This window comes from Vipera ursinii (genome assembly GCF_947247035.1).
Source record: "Vipera ursinii genome assembly, chromosome: 1".
NCBI classification, from domain to species: Eukaryota; Metazoa; Chordata; class Lepidosauria; order Squamata; family Viperidae; genus Vipera; species Vipera ursinii.
Window position 1 is genome coordinate 129,919,583 of NC_139512.1, and position 22,721 is coordinate 129,942,303.

General features: G+C 38.3%; 1 protein-coding gene across 1 annotated transcript; it reads right to left on the reverse strand.

The window, feature by feature from the left end:
* Positions 1-206: 206 nt before the first annotated feature.
* Positions 207-21,486, reverse strand: CCDC14 (coiled-coil domain containing 14). The gene is made up of 13 exons (XM_083368710.1): positions 21,390-21,486; positions 13,109-13,164; positions 11,741-11,816; positions 10,681-10,753; positions 10,450-10,590; positions 9,648-9,893; positions 9,454-9,548; positions 7,942-8,524; positions 6,035-6,173; positions 4,607-4,686; positions 3,124-3,342; positions 2,906-3,038; positions 207-1,439 (listed from the first exon to the last, which is right to left on the reverse strand). Exons 1-13 carry the CDS (start codon positions 21,420-21,422, stop codon positions 458-460), a joined length of 2,856 nt encoding a protein of 951 aa, XP_083224836.1. The 5' UTR covers positions 21,423-21,486; the 3' UTR covers positions 207-457.
* Positions 21,487-22,721: the final 1,235 nt, after the last annotated feature.

Below are 22,721 nucleotides of genomic sequence, written 5' to 3' on the forward strand. Positions count from 1 at the left end.
ATATAAACATGCAAGAGGACAATAAGTATTTGCAAGACTGTATTTAAGCTATTGACCAAAATCTTAGTAGCCAAATCAATAGTAGTAAGATTAAAACTTCTCTATTATGACATCAAAGGCAACATTTTTCCTAAATGCACATCCTAGAAAAATATTACACTTTCGTTTGACCCTTTATCAGTCAATCATTCATAAAAGCCAAAAGACAGATTCTATTCCTTTATTAATACATTTCAAAGCAATTATTTATCTTTAAATATTAAAATTTGCAGATCCATTTGAGATTCACCCTTGATTATTTTATCGGTAAGTTTTCAGTGATGAAACAGCCTGTTAATTAACAGCCTGTTAATTTATCAGTAACATGTTCACTGTCAAAGTTTTAAAAGATAACTTGCTTATACAAAGAATAAAAAAATGTTACGAATCCCTAGGCTTTTTAAAAAGTCCGCTTTCCTTAGTTATTCTGAACTACCGAAGTATTTTCAAAGCCTTCTTGTTTTTTCAAGCTGTTCTGCAACGTCTTTTGCAGTCTTGCTATGTTGGCATCCAAGGCTGCTAATCCATTTTTGAAGTCTTCTTCATCTCTGGAGGTGAACGTTGAAAAGGAAGATATAGTCCACTCAGATTTTCCTGACATCCAGTCAAGAGTGGAAAAACTGGAGTCAGAAGCAGAAATTCCAGGGTTCTTCTGTCCATTTCCTTTTTGAGCACAACGGTGCTTATCAGGCGCAAGTCTGTCTGGATTGTTCAAAATCACTTTAGCAGACCCATTAGTTCTTTCCTTTGGCTGCGTCTGAAGTCTCTCGCCTTCCAGCTTCTCTATCCACCCCAGAGTTTCAGATTTACTTTCAACAGTCATTTTCCGACCAAAGATACCACTGAATTTGTCACAGGTCTTGGTGTCGCTCAGCATCCCGAGCTTGCTTGGCTGCTTAGAATCACACTCCGGTTTGTGGGGAATCAGGTTCTGTTGCGTGACTGTGTTCCTTTCAGTTGCTGTGACCGGTTTCTGAGATGGACTGCTACTCAGTGGAATGTAAACAGTCTCATCCAGCTCATGACCTCCTAAAGTGCTTAGACAGCTGGCTGCTTCTGCATCAAGCTTTGGGAAGACAGAAAGATTTCTTGAAGCCAGAGTTTTGTCGGCCACCACCTGATTCTCTTGGGCAGGATGCTCACCTGCCCTCGCGTCCAATGCTCCTTTGGGCTCCTTCATCTCACCCTCACTTAAGAGGGGCTCCAAGTTGGTCGGAACAGGGTCCAGCTCTAATTTTTTTAGATAGTTTATTATGGAATCACTTAGAGGGTATGCATCAGGCTGCAACTGTTTCTGGTGAATTTCCAAGAGAGCTTTCGACAGACTGCTGACTTGTTTGGGCTTCGCCATATCCCCAGTGAGGTCTGACAGTAGCTTGGACATACTCCCTTGAAGAGCCCTGTAAAGCACAGATGTCAACACACATGATGTCAAAATGAGACAAAAGCGTAAAGGCTTGTACATATATGAAAATCCAGGGCATAATCTTATCATCACTAATTGGACTCATTTCTGAATAGATATGTGTTCCAGTCAGGGTGCAATCTAACTGGCACTTGAAGCATCAGGGAATCTTAACTCTTAAATACATTTCCACTGAGGAGGATGGAAAACTGTTTTACAGTCCGAGCTGTCTTTTTCTTTCTAATTTTTACTCATCTCTAAGGGTTGGAGAAAATGTGTTCGGGGATGTCCAGGTGGTGGTGGTGCTGGTCCTCCAGCACTGTTTTGCTGTGTCATGGTATTGTAGTGCAATAAATAGAATCTTAACAAAAATATTTTGCACGTTTTTTTGAGCTATGGGAGAATTTTCAGCCAATAATTTGTGGTTTTTCTCTTGAATGTTGACCAGGCATTCTAGGGGCAAAAAACAGCAAGTAAAGGATTTCTACTACCCACAATTCCGAATCTTTCTCATAGAACAGTAAATCGTATATATTAGTCTATTTGCTAATTGATTTATTTATAAAATTTATTTTTTTTATTTTGCCTCTCTTGTAGTAGCTCATCTAACATCTTAAGCACCACACCACCCTGAGAGAATTACCTATGCTGATCTTCAAGAGAACAAAATAAGACTGAAATTTAAGATGGACCATGACTAGAAACAAGTTCATAAATTAGTTTATAAACTATAATTATGAAGATATGAAATGCTTCTATTTTATAAAAAAAAACTAAATGCAAGATAATCTGGACTTTTAATCATGTTTGATTATGCATCTCACTATCAGACATAAATTAAAGTCGTCTTCTGTTTAATGCACATGCTTCCTTCAGCCTTTCTACTATCCTCTAGAATTGCTAATATTTTAACCTTTGGAATAGGCTTCATTAATATATCCCCAATGTTTGAAAGCTTTATGCAGGATCACTTCCAGACAGGATTTTCCATCTAACTGGGGCTACAACGTGCACTGTGCGAGCCATGGAGTACTACAACATCATTTGACAGCATTAAGTAATATCCCTCTATGGGAAATAAAATAGAGACTAAAATCCACAATGTAATAATATTAATCTATACTATTATTACAAAACTTTTCTCTTTTTCTCAATAAATCAGGTTTCAATTTTCTACATGAATCACTGCCACCACCTTGTGGCCGACTATTATATCCAGAATTCATTTATTAGTAAAATAAGTAGTCTTTCCCATTCTCCACCAATAATACTGACATATTGTCCAACTGTTTAGAATGTGAAATTAAGACATCAAATATGATTCCATATCTAAATTTATTGAGGTTTTCAATTTTTTTCATAGATGCATCTCTCAATTTATCGTTCCAAAAGTCTGGGGCAGTGTACAATTTTGCTATGTGGATTTGAAACACTAAGGGAAATAAACAAGGTTAACAGTACCAGGTCAATTCACGCAGTCTATTCACTTCTGCATCTCGCTGACGCAATGTTATGCCCAAAATCTGGTTTTCTTTCTCAGTGGCTTCTAACTTGTACTGGTAAGTCTTCACATTGGTAAACATTTCATCTGCTTCTAAAATATATTAACAACCAATGAAATTTAATTTCCATGATAAATGCACAAAGATTGTACCCTCAAAGTTTGCCAACTTACACACCAATTTTGAGTTTAGTTGAGTCAATATCGTGCTGTTGTTTCTTTTCAAGCAACTCTTGTTCTTTCTCGTGGATTTGTCTAATTAGCCTTTTATTTTCCTCTTTTTGGCTTTCTAGGATTTTAATGAATTCTTCATTTTTTTCCTGCAACAACTCAATGCTTCTTATGGATTCATTCAACTGACTCTGCAATGTCATATTCAAAGACTGGAGGGACACAACTATGGGAGAAAAACATACAGTTCTCTCAGAAATATGGTCCATGGACAAATATTTCACTGGTTTGACTGAAAAAAGGCACTTTCTTCTAATCTCTGAGATGTGTTACTGCAGGGCTCTTAAGTCTGCATGAAATACATTACTCCAGCAATACACCTGACCCCTAGACTTCTGGCATTTCAGAAGGCACTGGTAATAATGGATATTTATTGCCTAGTTTGGGGGGGGGGACTTTTAGCAGTATGTGTCATGAATAATGAATTGCAGGCTCTTGAAGATTTATGGTTGTATTTTATTGTTATTATATTTATTGGTACATCACCTTGCAGTTTATGAGAGGGAGGTATAAAAACAGTATAGAATACTATGTAGCCAATATTTCATGCCTAATCCCTGGAATGACATAATTTGCCAATGACATTCAACAGAAGGCAGTATGACAAGTGACAATCAAATACCCTTTTTGTTATTTTCAGTGCATCTGGCAAATACCGTATTCTGTATTACATTAGCAAGGTTTCTAGTCAAAGACCGTAGCTACTCTGAAGGTAATTTATAAAAAGCTGTTAGTAGATATTATTGCTTTGTTTGTATCCAAACACAAAGAGGACTTTAAACTGGGTGAAGAATAAGGTCATGCCTGCAGTCTCTTTCTATTTTCTCTAATCATCATCCATCCATCCATCCAAAACTCTGAAGAGTACTTGCATTTACTTGAACTTCAGTATCTCTCTCTATACAACCCGTAACTAGAATACAATCCAATCTCAGTATATTTGGCCAGCTGCACTCACAGTTAAGACATATATAAATTCATAATTCTTTGAGATCTCTGACTTGAATTCATGTAAACTAGAAAAAACAGGTGGGGGCAGAGTGTTAACTCCATTCTCTTTCCAGTTTGAAGCACTTCCCAGAAGAATGCCTGGAGATCTAGCCTTTGCTGGCCCCTTAATAAGATTTTCCTCATCTTTGCAGAGAAAATACAATTATCACATTTGGAATCAAAATGCCAGTTGGCCTTAAAATATGCCATCACTGCTACTGTAGGCCACAAATACGATATGTGGATAAAAGTAGGAAAGAGAGAAGAGGGGAACTGTGTATGATGTGTGGCTTTAATATAACAAATATAATAACTAAGTACAGAGAATTAGTCCATATTTCAGAAAAGAAAAACCTTTTCTGGAAATATGTCAAAATATTTCCAGTTCTCAAGACGCTATTGAATTTTACATGTTTAAACATTTATACCTTGCTACTTACCTTCCAAATTGCTATCCAGGCTACATTCCTTTTCAGATCTGTTTTGTTCCTTCAGCTGTTGGTTCAAAATTCTCAGTCGTCTACAATAAGAGGCAGGGATTTTTAAACAAATACTTTCCTTGATAGATTTCTTACTTGAATGCATCTTTAAAAGTGCCCCCACCCCAGCGCTTTTTCCTCACTTTGAAGAAGAAGAAAAAAAGTTAGCCCATCCTGAGAGAAAAGTTTCTTTCTCCGCTAATCACCATCTTTTGGCAGAAAGCTTCCATTGGAGAATTGGCATGTTCATATTAAAATCCTGCTTCCCATTTTCTAGTGTGGTTGTATAAAACTCTCCCAACCCACTTAAAGGTCTGGATCCAATTGAAATGGCCCACTTCCTGAGTCTGGAAGCTAACCATTTCCTAACTTCTTAAGAAAAATCAAGCCCTGTTCTTGGTGGATGGAATCTCCTTGTGGCTTAAATTCCCCCTATCAGGTATGTGTGTGGGTGTGTAACTGAGAAAAGAGGTTAAAGTCCAGCCACTGTAACAAATTTTCCTCCCCACCAGCCTACATTTCAAATCAAAGGCTTGAAAAGGTGCTCCTACTCCATTACCATGTAGGATCTATTTCAAGTCTCTTGAGAAACATAGAATATAGGCTATCCACTTGCAGATGGAGGATATTAATTCTCCCAAATCCTGTTACTCATTCTGCTGTCATCTTCAAATAGCAGTGGCGCTGGTGTCTCCCAAGCCTGATTGCAATTCCCTCTAAATCTGACTTGACTGGTGCTTGATTGCTCATTCACTTCCACAATGTTCCCCAAAGTTGGAAATGTGATGTTGGAAATAATCTCTTTGAAAGCAGTTTGATTGGCATTCACCCCCACCTGCTCTCCTTCCATCTTCCTGAGCAGTTGTTAGACTAACCAATTGGGTTAGCTGTTAGAGTGGTTAGCTGTTAGACTAACCACTCTATCTCCGTGTTCTTGTTACTTGTCCGGAAAGTTGCAATGGAGCAACTTGGGTGGTTGACTACAAGGGTGACTCTGAACTGAGGACAGACCTCAGTCGCTGAATGCAGTGTTGCCGCTTTTCTCCTCACCAGCGTAATATATATAGTCAAACACCACAAGCCTCCCTCCCCTTTAATCGTGTATCTGCCATTGTCAGAATGTGCCCTGGATTCAGCTTTATTCTGAGAAGAGGGAACTCTGGGCGTAGATTTGTTGCTACACTCAAGAAGATACGGATTCAGTCCAGACGTGATATTTGATTTTATTTTTTTTTGAAGAGCTTGACATCAAGCCAAAATAGCAAAATATCTACGTATTCAGAATCCCAACACAAAGCTCACTGCATTATAATTAGATTGAATTTGCAATCTGGCGAACCGCCATGGTCTCCCTTAAGTACAATGTTTTTCTCTTACTGGTTTACTGACCTGCGCAATTGTGCGTTTTCGCTTCTGAGAGGTTGAAGGGCAAGTGCTATTTCAGCTTGGAGATTTGTATTCTCAAAAGCTGTGGGCAAGAGTGACGTGGTTTCATCTATTTCATCTAGCACCCCTAATGTTTCTGAATCTTCAGGGACAGGAAAACAAGGCAAAATGTTACTTTCACAGATAGCCAAACAGCCATTCTTCAGAACGTAGTATTATTGTGGGCAATCAAGTTTATCCTCCTAATATGAAGGGACTGAGCAGGTTTCCAAGTGCATGATACTTGGCATCTATGTTAGGTTTCTCCATCAACTGCCATATAAAATATGAAAAACAGGACCCGCTCTTCAAATAGGTTGCTTTAAGAAGAGGACCAAGAAATGTGACAGGTTTCATTTGTAACATTGTCAGTTCTTATTTGAGGCTTCAACACTCGCTCACTGCCTCATACTTTTTATTTCAGAATGGTAAAAATATCACAGAACTGTGGCTTCTTGAACAAAATGTAAGATTAGAAACATGACCCAACAACGTAGACTAAAATCTCAACACTTTTTAATTCTATAATGATTCATTTTTGCAGACCATGCAAGACCAATGGGAAAGTTAAGGTGCTTGCCCACAAAATCTTTGTTTTGTCAATATAAAATCCTCATGGTAGATTTTGTCATTCATTTGTTTGTCCAGAGCAGGGTAAGACAGGAGCAGAGTTAAGGTTGGTAATTGCCTATTTCCAATCCTCATCAAGTTTTTTAAAATGCTGTAATTGTCATATTGACTAGAAGATGATTTATGATGGATGGATATAAACAAGATTATTAAATCAACAAATAACCCAAAATTATTTTGATAAGATTACAAGTAAATAATCTCAAAATAAGGAAATCAAGTTAGGAAAGTTAAACAGAATCTTATTTTGCATTAACAGATTTCTATTTCTTGATGCAACAATAAGGGGTAAGTTGTCACAACTTTAGACAACTGGCCTAAAGACACCCATAGTGTTTCCATTTTGAGGATGGATTTTAATTTAGATCTCCTTGATTTTAGTTTAACATTTAGTTTAGCTTAACATTACATTGGCTATTTTGTTACAAAACAAGATAAAAATGATCAAAGAATACGTTTAATCTAGCATGCTAACTTATCAAAACATTCTGCTGCTTGATCAATTTGTTTTGAGGTTATTGTGTTTGGCAGTGTTTTTGACTCACATTTGAGCACTTTTTTGTGGAAGGTAAGTTGCTCCCATATAATGATGATGATTATATCATTATCATCATTTTATCTCACCTTTTATATAAGCAGTGAACCTCCCTAATACAGGTAGTCCTTAACTTATGACCACAACTGAGCCTAACATTTCTGTTTTTAAATGGAACATATGTTAAGTGAGTTTTGCCCCATTTTATGACCTTTCTTGCCACAATTGTTGTGAATCATTTCAATTGAGGTAGTTGTTAAGTGAATCTGGCTTCCCCACTGACTCTGCTCGTCAGGTCGCAAAAGGTGATCACATGACCCCAAGAGGGATATTGTAACCATCATAAATATGAACCAGATGCCAAGCATCTGAATTTTGATCACATGTTCATGGGGATGCTGCAAAATTTGTAACTGTGAAAAACAGTCATAAGTCACATTTTTCAGTGCCTCTGTAACTCTGAACGGTCACTAAACGATCTGTTGTAAGTCAAGGACTACCTGTACTACTGCTTATGCTAGAATTCAGTCTCTCCTGGTTTCTAGGCCAGCACCTTAGTCACTACCCCAAACCACATGATATGAGCACCTTAAAACCATCTCTAGCCAAGTCAGCAAGTGACATTAGTAGGCCACCTGAAGACTGATCGTATTCACAGGTCACAAAGTGTCCCTCCTGGCAATCATAATAAGAACAGTCATATTACCTTGGTCAGTTAGCAAGGCCTTGAGCTCTGCCAAAAGATACTTCACAGTTTTCACTTTTTGGACTCTTCTCTGCAAGCTGTTTTTTTTAGGCTTTAAGACTTCTGTGCTGAAACTAGTTTGGCAGCTTGTATCTCTCACTGGTGCCATATCAATACCTTCTAAGGTATCCTCTTCACTTAGAGGGTCCTCATGGTATTCTTGGCTTATCTCTGGTTCTTTGGTAATGGGTGGCTTGGACAGCACCGGGTCAACGTCTGGGCAATTTCTGATAGCCTCCTTCTGCTCACGCTCCCTTTCCCGTGCCTGCAACAGAGCCAGCTGTGCCTGAATGCATCTGATCAACTCTGCTTCATTAAACTGCTCTTCGTGGGTGCCTTCACACATGGCCTCTCTTCCAGCAGATGGAGAGAGGATGGCTGAGGATGGGAGGTTGCTAGGAGCAGAGGGAGCCCCGTGGGGTGGAGCAGAGCACAAAGCTGAGGGTTGTGTCTGAGCCGCAGAAGAAGAGGTCCCAAAGTCTCCAGGTACAAGGACTGGTCCCATTCGTGAGGTGCACTGGCTGCAGGTGTCCACAGGAAGACCCTGTGACAAGCATAGACAAGCAATGAAGTCTGATTGAACTTACACTCTTGTATTTAAAGTATATTAAATTACAATTAATTACCACTTTCAAAAGGCAATGGACTGCAGTGTAAGGTTTTCAACATTTTAAGCACCTATTGCACAAGCAGTTGGTATTAAACAATGTAACAACTGTCCAATACCCAGAAAATAATGCATGCTAGGAGACAGTCTTCTTTAGCAACTAATTAAAACTTGATAATATTCAACAGTAGAAATACCAAATATACAGTATATGGGAATTTCATTTATTGCAAATTAAAGAGAACTTTGGGAAAAAAAGCTGGTTCTTCTACAATAGCACATCATTATTTTTTACTCTTGCGTACAACAAAGAAAATAATGATGACTTGATTTTTGTCTTCAGGGAAAAAAACAGAAGACATGGAATAGAGAAGGCAGCAACATGCAAGTGTTTGGATTTTAAAAACAGTTTTGCTACCTCTCCCCCATTTCCTTCAATTTTAGTAATCAGAAGTGATTTGTTGTAATTCTTCTTGCCCAAAAAGGCAAGAGAAATTTTAGAAGAGGTAACCAGCAAATTCTATTTGCACATATTTCAGAAGCTGCATAATTTACACAAACTTGGGGGGGGGGAATTTCTGCTTAAAACTACATGTTGAATCTAAAATAAAGTTTATCCCTGTTACCTCTCATCTGAAGGGTCTGAAGATACAGTATCTGTTCAACTTGCAGATGAAAGCCCAGAGGAACTGAAGTTCAAGGGCCTTTTTCTTTATCCACCCCAAATTCAATCACAAGTTCAGTGATGCCTTGTGTGCATTGCTTTACAATAGTTCTATTTTAAAATTTTACTCTTAGCAAAGTTTAGGATAAAACAGGGAGATACAAATTTGACAGTTCACTTCCAGCAGATGGAGGGTACTTACAGGGTGAACAACAAAAGGATTAACTGCCTGCTGTGGGGATAGTGCTGGTGTGGAGGTAGGTAAATGACCGTTGAACGCTGTAACGGGTTGATATGCTGCTAAGAGGACAAAGCGCCAAATAGTTAACAACACTAAGATTAATCTGAACAAATGAACACAGTGTATAACAACAGTCAAACTGCTTCCCCACCTACCCTCTTCAGGAATGATGGAAAGTGGTACATCAGGAATATCACTGGATTTCACTGGAGGCTGGATTTTTAACAGAGGCATTTGGGATTGTGCATGCTCATACAATTTCTGGTGCATTACAGGAGAATGCTGAGTGCAAGGTCCATGAATCGATTTAACAACAAAGGCTTGTTTGGTGCTTAGAGGAGTTACATCTTTTTCAGCAGCAGTTTCATTACCTGAAACTACCTTTCTATTTAACTCAGATGCTGCAAAAAAAAAGAAAAAGAAAAAAAAAGAATGGAAAATATTTAGTTTGTTAATACCTTTAATGTTATCTAGATGCAGAACTAATTGTTTGGGTTTGAGAATCCTGTTGTTGCGTTTTTTTATATAAATATAGCTATGGATTTATAGCTGGCAAAAAAGCTTGAACTAACATATTTATACTCATATAACATAATTAGCTATATTCTTAAGCAGAAACCATCATTATTTTTGATAAGACATAAACTGAGAATTATGATTGTTATACAGTGATTGACATCTAGCTTAACACTCTGGCTTAATCCATTCCTATAAATACAAAACATATTCAGTTGGTGGCTGAAGGCACACATTCATGAAACTAATTATATAAAAAAAATCTATTCAATATTTTCAATGGTATGTTATCTATAGATAAAATCAGATGTTTAGGTTTTGGAGGCAAAAATTACATCCTATAACTATTATGTAATTGAAGCAGAATGATGAATGAATGAATGAATGAGATAAATGCATGGTTAAAAAAAATTAAACTTGAAGAAAAAGTACATACTGTACCTGTTTCTTTTTGCACATTTGCTGAAAGAGTTTTTTTCTTTCCACCTCTCTTTTTAGCACCACCCATTTTACTCAGCAAAGGTTTGGAAGCTGCTCTGAAAGTAGTTGTTTTCATTGCTTTTTGAGAGCTGCCCGTCATTCCTAGTATCATTTGAAACAATACCATTTAAGCCACAAGGAAAGCTGTCAAGGATATGAACTTTATATTCAAGTAAAGAAAAGGATTGTTACCTTGGGACTCATTCTGAAGAATGTCCCTTAACAAAGATGCACAGCGATCAAGGCCATGATGAATATTTGCAACCTAGAAAAGATATTAAGATTACAAAGAGCAGCTTCTAGCATAGGAAGAAAGCTCATTAATTTATTCTTTATTCTCGAAGCTAGTGAATATTCTAGCAATAAAAACATTCTTCCATAAAATTATTTGAGTTCCAGGATCTGACCTTTATGAAACTTCAAATTGTTTATAGTATTCAGTAAGGGAAAGTGGCAGGAAAAAAAGAGCTAGACAAAGAATGTTCATTTCTGGATTACTGTAATTCCTGTTTGTATGGTTCTTTTATTGAGGGAGAGAATCCAATTGTATGGTTCAAATCAAATGTTTAAGAGTATTGCAATCTAGAAAAGGGACACATGACTATTGTATATTAAAAATGTTCTTTAATATACATGTACTAAACAAAAAAAATTCCTTTTAACGCATGCATGGCTATTGTATACAAACAAATCTTAGTTATCCATGGTATTCTCAAAGGTTTTTGCCAAATTCCAAATTCAAAAGCATTAATACTCTTTCTATCTTACTTCTAATTTTCATTTTCCATAAGCACATGTACTGCAGAGACAAAAAGAGTGTATGCAGCCATAATCTCATTCTTTTGCTGACCTGTTTCACCCTGCTGGCTCTAGACTATGGCTCCCTGTCCTGTGTGTAGACTTCGTGAGGAAATAAGATGTTCTGAGATTCTTATTTTCTTAAGGACTTTCTAAAGTCATTGAAGCACATGTTAACTTCTTTTTGATATTCTTTGGCTACCCAATTATCTATTGTGGATCAGCAATATCTCATGTTCCTTGGCCTTTTCTAAAACCAGCTCGAACATCTGTCGTTGCCCTTTCTATGTAAAGCTCTAATCTGCATTAGATAAATATAAATATTACTTTTAATTAAACAATTTTAATTAATGTATATCTACAATACCCTGTATGAGTTATAAAATAAAACACAGATGAAAAGATTGCAAACAAAATTCTCAGGATAGATTTTTGCATCAGATCCTCTTTTTACCTGATCCTCTGAATCTGTGGAATATAGGGAATAGCCAGCATCAGATTCTGTATATGCCACTTTTTTTGGAGCAATCCTGGAATACAGAAATGATATCCTGATGAACTGTTCAACAGGGAACCAAAGAATAACTTGTAATTATTATAGAGAACCAGTTTGGTCTAGTGGTTAAGACACTAGGCTAGAAAGTGGGAGACTGTGAGTTCAAGGTCCCACTCAGCCATGAAGGCCGGTGGGGTGATTTTGGGTCAGTCATTCACTCTCAGCCCAACACACCTCACAGTGCTATTGTGGTAGGGAAAATAGGAGGAAAGTGCAATTGACATGTTTGCCACCTCATGTTATTTGTAAATTTATTATTAGAAAATTAGACATGCTAACATTCAATTGCAGAAGAAGCTCTATAAACAATTATATTAGAACAACAGTCTGAAGGTACTGTGATATTTTTTCAAGTATTCTACATTGTGTACCATATAAACACACTTATCAAGAAGAGCACTACCCATAGCAGACAGTATTGTGTATCTATCAAGATTTTCTGGATAGTTTAGAATCTTGAAAGGTACAGGTGTTATGGACACAGGAGACTCTTTAAAGCCTTTTCCAGTTTGATGCCCTGCTCTCAACATATATTATGACTGCATCTTTGCCAGTACTTTGCTAATGCCAGAGAGACTAATAAAGTTGAACAAGACTGCTACAGTTCATCCCTTGTATCACTTGGAAGAGCAACAAAGAAATGATGGTGCGAAACATATTTTGTTAACAAATCTTAAGCATCTTAAATGCCTTTATGTTATCTACAAAAACTGGGATTTTGCTAGATAATAGGAATGATATCAGTAGCAAGCCTGGGGAAATAACAGTCCTGGAAATATTGTTGAATTTCATCCTAGCATGTCAATGATCAAGACATGTAAGTCTAGCTTCATTTCTGACCTAGGAGAATACTAACAATTAGCTGCTTTACATGCCAATGATAATATCAATATATACTAATGAAGATTGTTGGGAAAGACTCCTGTGCATTCCTTGGACAGCAAGGGTGATAAACAAGCAAGCACTGGAACACACAAAACCAGACATATTCCTGGATAGCAGCATACAAAATTTCACCTTACTTATTTTGGCCATGTCATGCCATCAAACTCACTAGAAAGGGCAGTTAGGCTTGGAATGGTCAGCGAGGTCACCAAAAACATGGTGACTAGATGCCGTCAAAGCCGACATCAGCCAGAGCATTAAAAAATTGAAAGAGCCATACAGGATCGGAAAATGTGGAGACAGCTGATCCACAGAATCACCAAGAATTGGACATGATTGAACAAATATCATCATCATCATCATTACTGAAGATGTTCTTACTGTTTTTTCCTGTTTGTCAGTTTAGTTGAACCCGTCAACCTTCCTGAAGTCAATGCCTGTTGATTGCATGAGAAATGACTTATTTTCACATAAATTTTCCAACAAGACCATCACATCTGGTTTACAAACAATGACATCTTTGTTTACAATGGCACAGTTATTTAAAATAAATATTTTATGAAGAAAAAATTCCATGCCAGCATAGTAAATAATTAAATGCATGGGTCTAAAGTGAAACATATGACAGTAATGCAAAGTAACTCCTAAACACAACAATCTGTAGCAATTTAGCATCTCTGAATATCTATAAATATGGGCTAACTTAATTCACTTCTCAAGAGGGGATGAATTTAAAACAAGTTTCTATTTTAAATTACCATTTTCATAAACCATATGAATAATAATAATAATAGTTTGTATAACAGGTAATACATATGAATTGGCAACCAAATCCCACTAAATATTCTATGCTTCAAGAAGAAATGTGAAGGCCTCGGGTGGGAGGAGAGGAAATATGAGGTAAAACAAAACAAAACAAAGCAAGGAATGTAGTAAGTTTTTCTTGAAACTTTCTGGGCCTTCACATTTTTAGTCTCAGATAAAAACAGCTTTGCAATTTCTGATCGTTTAACTAACAAGTGATAGAGCCTGCAGTATCTCAAAATGTGTGGTTGTGCCTACAGAGTGATATTCACATTAGATAAATATGAAATTACCTAGCAAGGGCACAGTAAGCCTGATATACAGATGGTACTAATGCCAGAACGTCACCCTGCAATTATTCTGCAGGTGTAGAAGGTATGGATGAAAGGGAGCTGGAAAGGATTATACTGGGTTTTTTATGTTGGCAGCTCATGATCTGAATGTAGATAAACAATACTTATTTTAGGTATCTGAAATCATAAGTAGCATAAGCAGTGCTGTTTAGTGTTTCAACAACTGGGGAGAATAATGGACTGGAAATACCATACAACCCTTTAAGAAACTGTTCGTTTCTATCTTTAGTATTGATAGACTTAAGGATCTTGGATGAAATATATTTCATGTCGTCCAAATGGTTCTCAGAGCTGGCCCTTTATGAATACATTAATAAATGTGATACAAATGTGGTAAGATTATTTTTCATATGAACAGCAGTTTTCGAGACGACTAAAGCAAACCTGTAGAGCTTTTAAAAATTGTAATTGTTTTGATATATATTTTTTTCCTTTTTGTAAGCCGACCAGAGTCACCTTATCAATGAGAGGGGCGGCATATAAATTTTAACGAATAAATAAAATAAAGTCAAGCTTAAAGAAATGATGTGCTTCTGCAAGAGCTGGCTTCTTTTGTCAGGATGACAAAAATTGCTTGGTAATGTCATGCCACAAATACTGCCCTTTTTGTAAAAAAGTATCATGTCACGGACAAAAAGGGCGGAGTCACAATATTGTCCTGTTTTTGTTATCTTGCCTCCTTTATCCTAATATAGGATGTGTTAAATGTAATGGTTAAAGGGTCAAGAGTCCACCCTCCACCAGGCAAATTACTAGGGACTTGGGACCACTCTGTCTCTTTCTGATCTCGCAGGGTTGTTGGGGGATCCCTGTATAAAGTGGCTTAAACTACTGGTACCACTTCTAGAGGTTTGTCTGAATGGCCTTTCTCTGCTCCCTTCATTGCAGACACTAGAGTTACTATGCCACTCAGAGATCAACGCAGTTGTAGATTTTATTTTCTTTCTTGCCAGAATCTTCAGATCCAACCAAAGGAAAGTGCCATATACTTAAAAGAATTTTGACTTCCGCTGGCGGCGTGGCGCCGAAGACAGCCTCCCCTGGCTGCCCGCGGCTCAGCTGTTTGTTTTTTCGCCCGAAACAGCGCCGATCAGCTGTTCGGGCGAAATTGAAGCCCCCTCCTCGGGAGAAGAGGAGGGGGTGAGTCCCCAGGTAGGGGTAGAGTTCTCCGAGGCCGCCTGAGCTTCGAGCTTGGGCGGCTGAAGGATCGAACTCCCCCGAAGCCTGGGTTGCTCCCAGCTGGCCGTCGTCTCTGCTCCGAACTTCCTGGAGCAGAGCCAGGCGTCTGCGAACCATCCCTGCCTGAAGAAAGGACTATGATTTAAAGGAGCAGGCAGAGCGGTACAAGAGGAAAAGGTGAAGAGGACTATTTTACTGTACTCTCTAACTTGTTGGACTTTTTAAACTTTAATTGAAAGTGCGTCATAATTGAGGATTAAAAGATGGCGGCTAAACCTCCCTCTAAAACTCTTCGGAGTGGAGGATCCTCGCCGGTGCAACAATCATTACTACAGGCATTGCACCCTCCTGAAGTGCTGACATCGAAGGATTTGCGAGATGCCTTGGATAAACATGCCCAGGTACTTTTGGAATCAATTAATCAATCAATTGCTGATAAATTTGCACAGATGGAGGAGAAATTGGAGAAATTTGAGGAAAGAATGGAAGAGAGGATGGAACAGAAGTACAGCGTGATGAAGGTAGACATTTTGACTTCAGTGCATAAAGTGGCGGAATGTGTGGAAGATTTAGATGAAAAAGTGGATGATTTGGCTCAAAGGAATGCTATACTAGAAGTAAAAGCACGGGAGAATGAAATTGAAAGAGGCAAGTTGGAAAGGGAGTTAAGCCATGCCCAATATTACCAGATGCAGTTTGCTGTCAGAATTAGAGGCTTAAAAGAGAATGTTAAAGAAGATTTAAAGCAGCTGATCTCTGAGGCTCTCGAAGGGGTATTGAACCAGCCAGCATCTGAAATAAGAGCAGCTATGGATAAAGTGTTTCGGGTGAATTCATGGATTGCCAGACAGAGAAAGTTGCCTAGAGATGTGGTGGTTTATTTTGCAAAAAGAGAAATTAGAGATCAAGTTATACAAGCTGCCTATGATGCTAAGGTTGTGATTGCTGAACAAGAAGTCTTGGTTTTAAAAGAAATTCCTCCAAGGATTTTAAGGGGAAGAAAGGACTATACATTTCTTGTGCAAGAGCTCAAGCAAAGAGATATAAGGTTTAGATGGGAGATTCCAGAGGGGCTGATGGTGATGTATGAAGGTAAAAGGTATAGGCTGATTACTGTGAAACAAGCACGTGATTTCTACAATAATGTCTTAAAAGCAACCCCATTAACGCTCCTGGAAGCTGGAAAGGGATCTGGAGAAGAAGAACAACAAGAGGAGGAAACAGAGGAAAATGGTGCTGGAGGAGATCAAGCTACAATCTCTTTGGATGATCCTAGAGAGCAAAGAGTGACGCGTGCTGCTTTAAAACGAGCAAAGAAAATAAAAGAACATGATCAGCAAAAGTCTTCAGATTCTTCACAACGCATTCATAGCCAAGCTGTGGGAGGAGCACGGCCTAAAGTAACCAGTCCTATCAAAGCTGTGGTCCAAGAGCTTTTCGGGGATATACATGGCAACTAAATTTTTAACCTGGAATGTTAATGGACTAAACTCACCGCAGAAGAGGAAGAAAGTTTTTCAATATTTAAAACAATTTAAGATAGATGTTATATGCCTGCAAGAAACGCATATTAGAGTTTTGGATCAAAAGTATTTATTGAACTCGAGGCTGGGTACGCAATTTGTTGCTTCTGCAGAGAATAAGAAAAATGGAGTGGTTGTTTATGTTAAAAGTGCCTTAACAGCGGACCTAATTGAAGTAGATAAGCATGGAAGATATGTTATGATCGAGCTGTTGTTTGAAGGTAAAAAGACGCTTTTAGTTGGATTATATGCTCCAAATCAACAACAAGCTGACTTTTTTAGTTTACTTCATACAAAGCTTACCCAGTTGGATTATAAATCCTTTATTTTTATGGGGGACTGGAATGGAGTTATGGATGTACAGTTGGATAAGGCTGGAGCCTTTAAACGCATTCCAAGTCACGCTAGATTGCCTAAATCTTTTTTTGAAATGAAGGATGACCTGGAATTGCGAGATATTTGGCGTGAGAGACATTTGCGGGAGAAGGATTATACATTTTATTCTGATAGACACCAATCTTTTTCGAGGATTGATTTTATTTTGTTGACTAATGATCTTCTTTTGAGAACTAAAAAGGTGAAAATCTGCGCAAGAATTATCTCTGATCACAGTCCAGTGTGGTTGGAGATTGATAAGGAAAGAGGAGATAGACGCTCATGGCGCGTAAATGAGAATTTGTTTAGAAATCAGAGAAATGTGGAAGAATGCAAACAGCGGATGAAGGATTTTTTTGAGATGAATATGAATAAGGGTACCTCTATGGATATGGTTTGGGATGCTAGCAAGGCCTATATGAGAGGAGTGTTGATATATATGAATAATAGACATAGACGTGCAGTGGAAACTAGAAGGAAAGAACTGGAGAATGAAATAAAGGAAAAACAAAAGGCTTTGATTTTGAACCCAGAGGAGGTGAAGATCAAGGAGGCTATTAGACTGTTACGAGGACAATTTGATAAATTAATGGCTGATCAAGTGGCGACCAATCTGCGGTTTGCTAGGCATAATACTTTTTGCAATGCTAATAAGCCAGGCAGATGGTTGGCTTATAGACTGAGGAAAAAACAAAGGGCATCTAATATAGATAAGATTGAGTATAAAGGAAGGGTTGTGTATCAACAGAATCTTATTAAGGATGCCTTTGTGGATTTTTATTCGAAATTATATACTAAAGAGGACATTAATGCAAAAGATATTGATACGTATTTGGAGAAGGCTAGCATCCCGGTTCTTACGCAAGTACAAAAAGAGGGGATTAACCAGCTGATTACAGAAGAAGAAATTTTTACAGCTATTAAGGAACTGAAGGTGGATAAAGCACCAGGCACTGATGGCTTGACTGCGGCCTATTATAAAAACTTACAATTAGAGATGATAAAACCGTTAAAGGAACTGTTCCAGACAATCCAGAGGGGGGGGAAGGTGCCCCCATCTTGGAGAACAGCTTTTATCTCTTTGATTCCGAAGGAAGACCAGGATGCTACTTTAGTTAAAAATTACAGACCGATATCGCTTTTAAATACAGATTATAAGATATTTGCTAAGGTTTTGGCTAATAGACTGATGAGGGTTCTGCAACAGGTGATTCATGGGGACCAAACGGGGTTTATTAGTGGAAGACAAATGAAAACTAATGTGAGACATATAGTTGATGTGTTAGAGTTTTTGGAAAGGCACAACCAGATCTCTGCTGCGCTAATCTTTTTACATGCTGAAAAGGCTTTTGATCAATTGAACTGGCAATTTTTGTTGAAAGTTTTAGACAAAATGGATTTTGGGGAAAATTTTTTACAACCGATTAGGGCATTATACCAAAAACAAACTGCCCGAATTATAGTTAACAATAGTTTGACAACAGTATGTAATATTGAGAAGGGCACAAGGCAAGGGTGTCCGCTATCGCCCTTGTTATTTATATTAACATTAGAGATATTATTGGTTAAGATTCGGAATTCGGAAAAAATTAAGGGGATACAAGTTGGAGATCAGGATTACAGATTGAGAGCATTTGCAGATGATCTGGTTGTTACAGTGACCCAGCCAGAGAACTCTGTTGTGGACCTGATGGAGATAATAACACAATATGGGAAGGTTTCTGGATTTAAAGTAAATATACAGAAAACTAAAATTTTGGCTAGAAATATGACAGTTTCGCAGAAGGCTCTCCTAGAAGGATTAACTGGATTTGAGATTGTTAAAAGGGTTAAATATTTGGGGGTGATTTTGTCGCCCTCTAATACAAAGCTATATAAAAATAATTATGAAAAGTTATGGGGGAAAATTCAAAAAGAACTGGAGAGTTGGGAAAAATTGCAATTGTCTTTGTTGGGACGGATTGCAGCAGTGAAAATGAATGTCCTGCCCAAATTTTTATTCTTATTTCAAATGATACCGATTCTTAAGAAAGACTCTAACTTGGAGGAATGGCAGCGTGGTATCAATAAATTTGTGTGGGCAGGGAAAAAGCCACGAGTTAAACTTAAGATTATGCAGGATACTCGTGAGAGAGGTGGCCTTAAAATGCCTAATTTTAAATTATATTATGAAGCTGCTGCACTAGTAGGAATAAGTGATTGGATTAATTTGACACAATCGAGGTTATTAAATCTTGAGGGCCATGATCTGTTGTTTGGCTGGCATGCATATTTGTTGTATGATAAGAAGGTAGATACTGTGTTTAGGATGCATATTTTAAGACAGGCATTGCTGAGAGTTTGGAAGAAGTATAGACATAAGTTAAGCAGCAAGATACCATTGTGGGCAATCCCAAAACACGCAATAGAAAATATACATGCTGGTTTCAAACATGATGAGACTACTTACAAGGAAATTTTAAGTTTGGAAAGGAATATTTGGTGCTTGAAATCATATAGTTTCTTGCGAGAAGAGAAGGTTGTTCAGACTTGGTTTCAATATATTCAGTTACAGGCCAGGTGGAAAGAAGACCAAAAAAATGGATTTGCAACGACTGATGAAAATTTGATAAAGCAAATTAGAAATCAAGGACCAGCACATATTAAACGGATATATCTTGCATTGATAGAGATCGATTCAGAAACAGAGCTTGTTAAGGATTGTATGATAAAATGGGCCCAAAACATTCAGGAAGTTATTACAATGGACACGTGGGAAAAGATCTGGGTGAGGAATGTAAAATTCACTCAAGCTCAAAGTCTAAGAGAGAACTTTTACAAAATGTTTTATAGATGGCATCTAGAACCTAAAAAGCTTGCAAGTATGTATCCGAATTATCAGCCTAAATGTTGGAGGTGTGGTGATGAAGAGGCAACATATTTTCACATATGGTGGACATGTAAAAAGGTTAAGGCTTTTTGGATAAAAGTCTGGTGGAACATGCAGAAGATTTTTAAACAGAGGATAAAGTTTTGTCCGCAATTTTTTTTGTTGGGAATAATTGTTGACGCTACAGTTGTGGACTCTAAGTTGATGTTGAATTTAGTTACGGCAGCAAGACTTTTGATAGGTCAATATTGGAAGAAAGAGGAACTGCCGACTATACAAGAGTGGATTTTAAAGGTTTCCGACTTGGCAGAGATGGCGAAGATTTCGGCCTATTTGAAAGATTACTCGCAAGAACATTATATTATGGAATGGAGAAAATGGATTGAGTTTATCCAGAATAAGTATAGGGTCAAGAAGTTTTATCTAGCATTTGAATAAGTCTTCTTTCGTTTTCTTTTTTCTTTTTTTATTTTGTCTTCTATATATATTTAATAATGCTAAGTTTTGTTTGATCCTATATAAGTTAGAGAGTGATGGATTTTAGAATTTATAGTTGTTAGTATATGGTTGTTTATGATTGCTTTTTTATATATATATACCTTGTATTTAGCTCTGGGAAGTCCGGGGGGGGAGGGGGGTTGGGGGGAGGTGGGGGGGGAGGAGGGAGGGGGGGAGGAGGGAGGGGGGGAGGGGGGGGAAAGGGGGGAGGTAGGGAGGGGAGGAGGGAGGGGGAAGGGGGTTTTTTAAAGGAAAATTGTATTTTTAAAACTTTTCAATAAAAAAAAAAGAATTTTGAGTCCAACAATTTCCTGCAAACTGGTGAAATTTCAAAATCCTGTCCAAAAGGCCACTCCTGGTTCTTGCAAATGGTCTTCAGTTCAGCAACACAATGTGGTGGAACTTTCAGATGCTTAAACTTAATTCCTCACTCCAGATCTGCACGCTAGTCAATTCATTTATTTATTAATGTTCTATGCTGCACATCAAACTATTGAAGCGACTCTGGGTGGCTTACCAAATGAATTAGCCTTATTTTACCATTATTATTATTATTATTATTATTATTATTATTATTATTATTATTATTATTATTATTATTATTATTAAAAAAGTGTTGAATGCAGGCTTCCTCCCCCTGAAAAGAGACACTGCCTGCTGGAGGAAATCCAAGTCTGCATCTCACCCTAAAACCGTTGCAGTTTTGTGTCATTTAAGAACTTGCATTTTGTTTCTTTCAATTCTGTTCTAAATTCCATTATCAAAAGCGAACTGCACACCCTATTCAGAGAGTTAACTGTTGCTGTTTCGGCGATGACCTTTCTTTCTCCGGAAACCCCCGCCACCTCTTCTGCTGCAACCAAAGGAGGGGGAAAAAAAACAACCCCAAAGCAAAATATGTCTTGCAAAAGGTTTCCTTCCACTCTTTGGAGATCTTAACACTTGACGGCAACGAACAGGGACTTTGTAAGGGTTCCTTCGGGTTGTTTTTGTTTTTTCCTCCCCCAAATGGGTTTATTCTTCCCTGCAATTTCTGGCGCTCCTCGAGTATGCAGCTTTACCTTGTGGTGCTTCAAGCAGCCGGGCCTCGCCATCCTCGGTCTGGTTGAGAAGCCCGCCAGGTCACCCCGCGTCCCTAGACAGGATTGGCAGCCCACAAACGGCTCTTCACGGGGGAAGGGCCTAAGGTAGGCCCCGCCCGTTTTCTATCGTCATTCCTAGGCGGCGGTCGTCAGAGCGGGAATGGGGCGAGTGGGCGGGGAAATGGGATTACGCGCGCCGCTTATTGGTGAGAACCGCGGTGACGTTGACCAATCGGGGCGGCGGCATATGCAAACTCGGCGTGGCTTGGTTGATTTTCTTAGACTTAGCGCAGGGGGTCTTCAAACTTCGCCCTTTTATGACTTGTGGACTTCAACTCCCAGAATTCCTCAGCCAGGCATGCTGGCTGAGGAATTCTGGGAATTGAAGTCCACAAGTCATAAAAGGGCCAAGGCTGAAGATCCCTGACTTAGCGGCTTCTGTGCAATTCTGATTGCAGTTTTAGAGGGGGTGGGTTGGCTGTCCTATATATGAGTGGGTAGGAATTGTCCGGCTGTATGTGGAATTCTGTCATATAGCAGAATTCAACAGCAGAATAATGCTGTTGAAGGAATTCTGTTACATAGCGCCAGAGCTGACTCGTATGCGTCCAATGAAAAACTATAGAAGTTCATGTCGTAATGGTTGAGCGGCAGCTATGGAGGTGCGAAGTTGTAGGAATGATTTCTGTCGAGCTTCTGCAGAGGGAAATGCCGTTCAGCGTACACACGCGCTGTTTCCCTTTGAGGTGCCAGGACGTTGTTATCGTTTGCCAAAAGATAACATTAGTTTCAGTGAAGAAGAATATTTGTAGCTCGGTTGAAATCGGCGGGTCCTTAGTGCTCTCTGAGCTTGCCTGTTTTCTTGCAGTCGTTTCATTACCCTGACTAGGTTTAAGGTTTGTTAAATTTATATGCCGTCCTTCTCCCTGAGGACTCGGGGCGGCTCACAACAATAAAAAGTTAAAAGATATAAATACAAAAGGTAACATCACCGGTGCTAGTCTTGATTATGTTTCCCGATTAGGATAATGAAACGTCTGCAAGAAAACAAGCAAGCTCAGAGAGCACCAACATAACGTTAGTTTGTTACCCAAAGCCAGATTCCTACGTTTCGGAGTGCTTCCCTCGATTAATCCGGAAAACGATTCTTTTCGGTAAAATAGAGTGATTTTGCTAATACTGAAATATACCATAAGAACGTTTGGTTTACCTTTTTAAAAAAAAAATAAATGAACAGAAAATATTTTTCTTCATGTTTCTTTGGGACGCCAACCTGAGATTTTGGGGGCACGTTTGGAACAAAATGGTGTG